The 1,012-nt window shown below is 44.3% G+C and overlaps 1 protein-coding gene across 1 annotated transcript in view; it reads left to right on the top strand.

The window, feature by feature from the left end:
• Nucleotides 1-343: 343 nt before the first annotated feature.
• tmem256 (transmembrane protein 256) overlaps nucleotides 344-1,012 on the top strand; it is a 3,676-nt gene continuing 3,007 nt past the window's right edge. Inside the window, exons 1-2 of the mRNA XM_005750040.1 lie at nucleotides 344-481; nucleotides 999-1,010. Of these exons, the coding sequence (XP_005750097.1) occupies nucleotides 400-481; nucleotides 999-1,010 (94 nt within the window). The 5' untranslated portion in view covers nucleotides 344-399. The remainder of the gene's footprint in view (nucleotides 482-998; nucleotides 1,011-1,012) is intronic.

Below are 1,012 nucleotides of genomic sequence, written 5' to 3'. Positions count from 1 at the left end.
AAACACACATCAGCATATCAGAGACTTAACTCCGAAGTCACGTGTCATATTAGTTGGAATAACTGCAGGTTCGCACAATATATTTTCCGTTTTAGACTACTTATCTTGCATGTATGTTATAGTTATTTTAGAACACAAATCTGTTTCAACACACTTTTCCGTTTACATGTAGCTGCAACACTGTGGTTACACTACATCATAATGCAATTAAAAAACATTTCCTCTCTTAATGTCTGATCGTTTGTTGTTTGCCCCATGAGCGGGAAACCCACAGTCCGTTATTTAACTACGTATGTCCGCAATCACGTAGTTGAGAAGGCTGAACGTACATAATGACAGTGAACGCAGCACCGCCGTCACTTCTTCCGCCCGCGTGACACCTGCAGTTACAGTCCAAACATGAGCGCTTCTGCTGTGGTTCGGAGGTTAGCAGCTCTGTCAGGAGCCTCGGCAGTGGGAGCTGGGGCTTACGGGGCTCACGGTACGCAACTGTCCTATTGTCTGTAGCTCTCGCTCAGCTGAACAGTCGTGAAAGGCTGTCATGTTGAGGCTTACGGCGCCAGCCTTGATATCAAAACACGCAGATTTAAAGTTTGCGTACTCACCACACGCCCGAGTAACTGTAAAGCAACAACACATACATGCTGCTAATGTTAAACATGCTAACGATTAATTCGGCTTTCAGTAAGCCGTCGAAGCTTCACGTTGTTTTTGTAAAAATAACCAGTGTCGTAATCAAGGTGACCCGCCTCCAGGGTGGAAGAAGGCTTTTTGTGGGTCAGCCACTGTCCACGGTAGGGATAGCTGAGTGGTTGGCTAACTTTTAAAATGTGATAAGAGAGTGGTTGGTCTCACCACCGTATCACAACACGAGTATTAAGGAACATGACTTGAGGGTGTGGGTTACTGATTAACCAAATAAAGTGTGGTCTGTTGTGTCTGTGATCATGATATTCATGGTGTGATAATAAGTAACAGTTGTGTTTTTCTTGTTTTAGGTTTCAAGAACAGC

Source organism: Pundamilia nyererei, unplaced genomic scaffold, assembly GCF_000239375.1.
Source record: "Pundamilia nyererei isolate P.nyererei 1_Seehausen unplaced genomic scaffold, PunNye1.0 scaffold00260, whole genome shotgun sequence".
Taxonomy (NCBI): domain Eukaryota; kingdom Metazoa; phylum Chordata; class Actinopteri; order Cichliformes; family Cichlidae; genus Pundamilia; species Pundamilia nyererei.
This window is presented reverse-complemented; position numbering and strand designations above follow the sequence as displayed.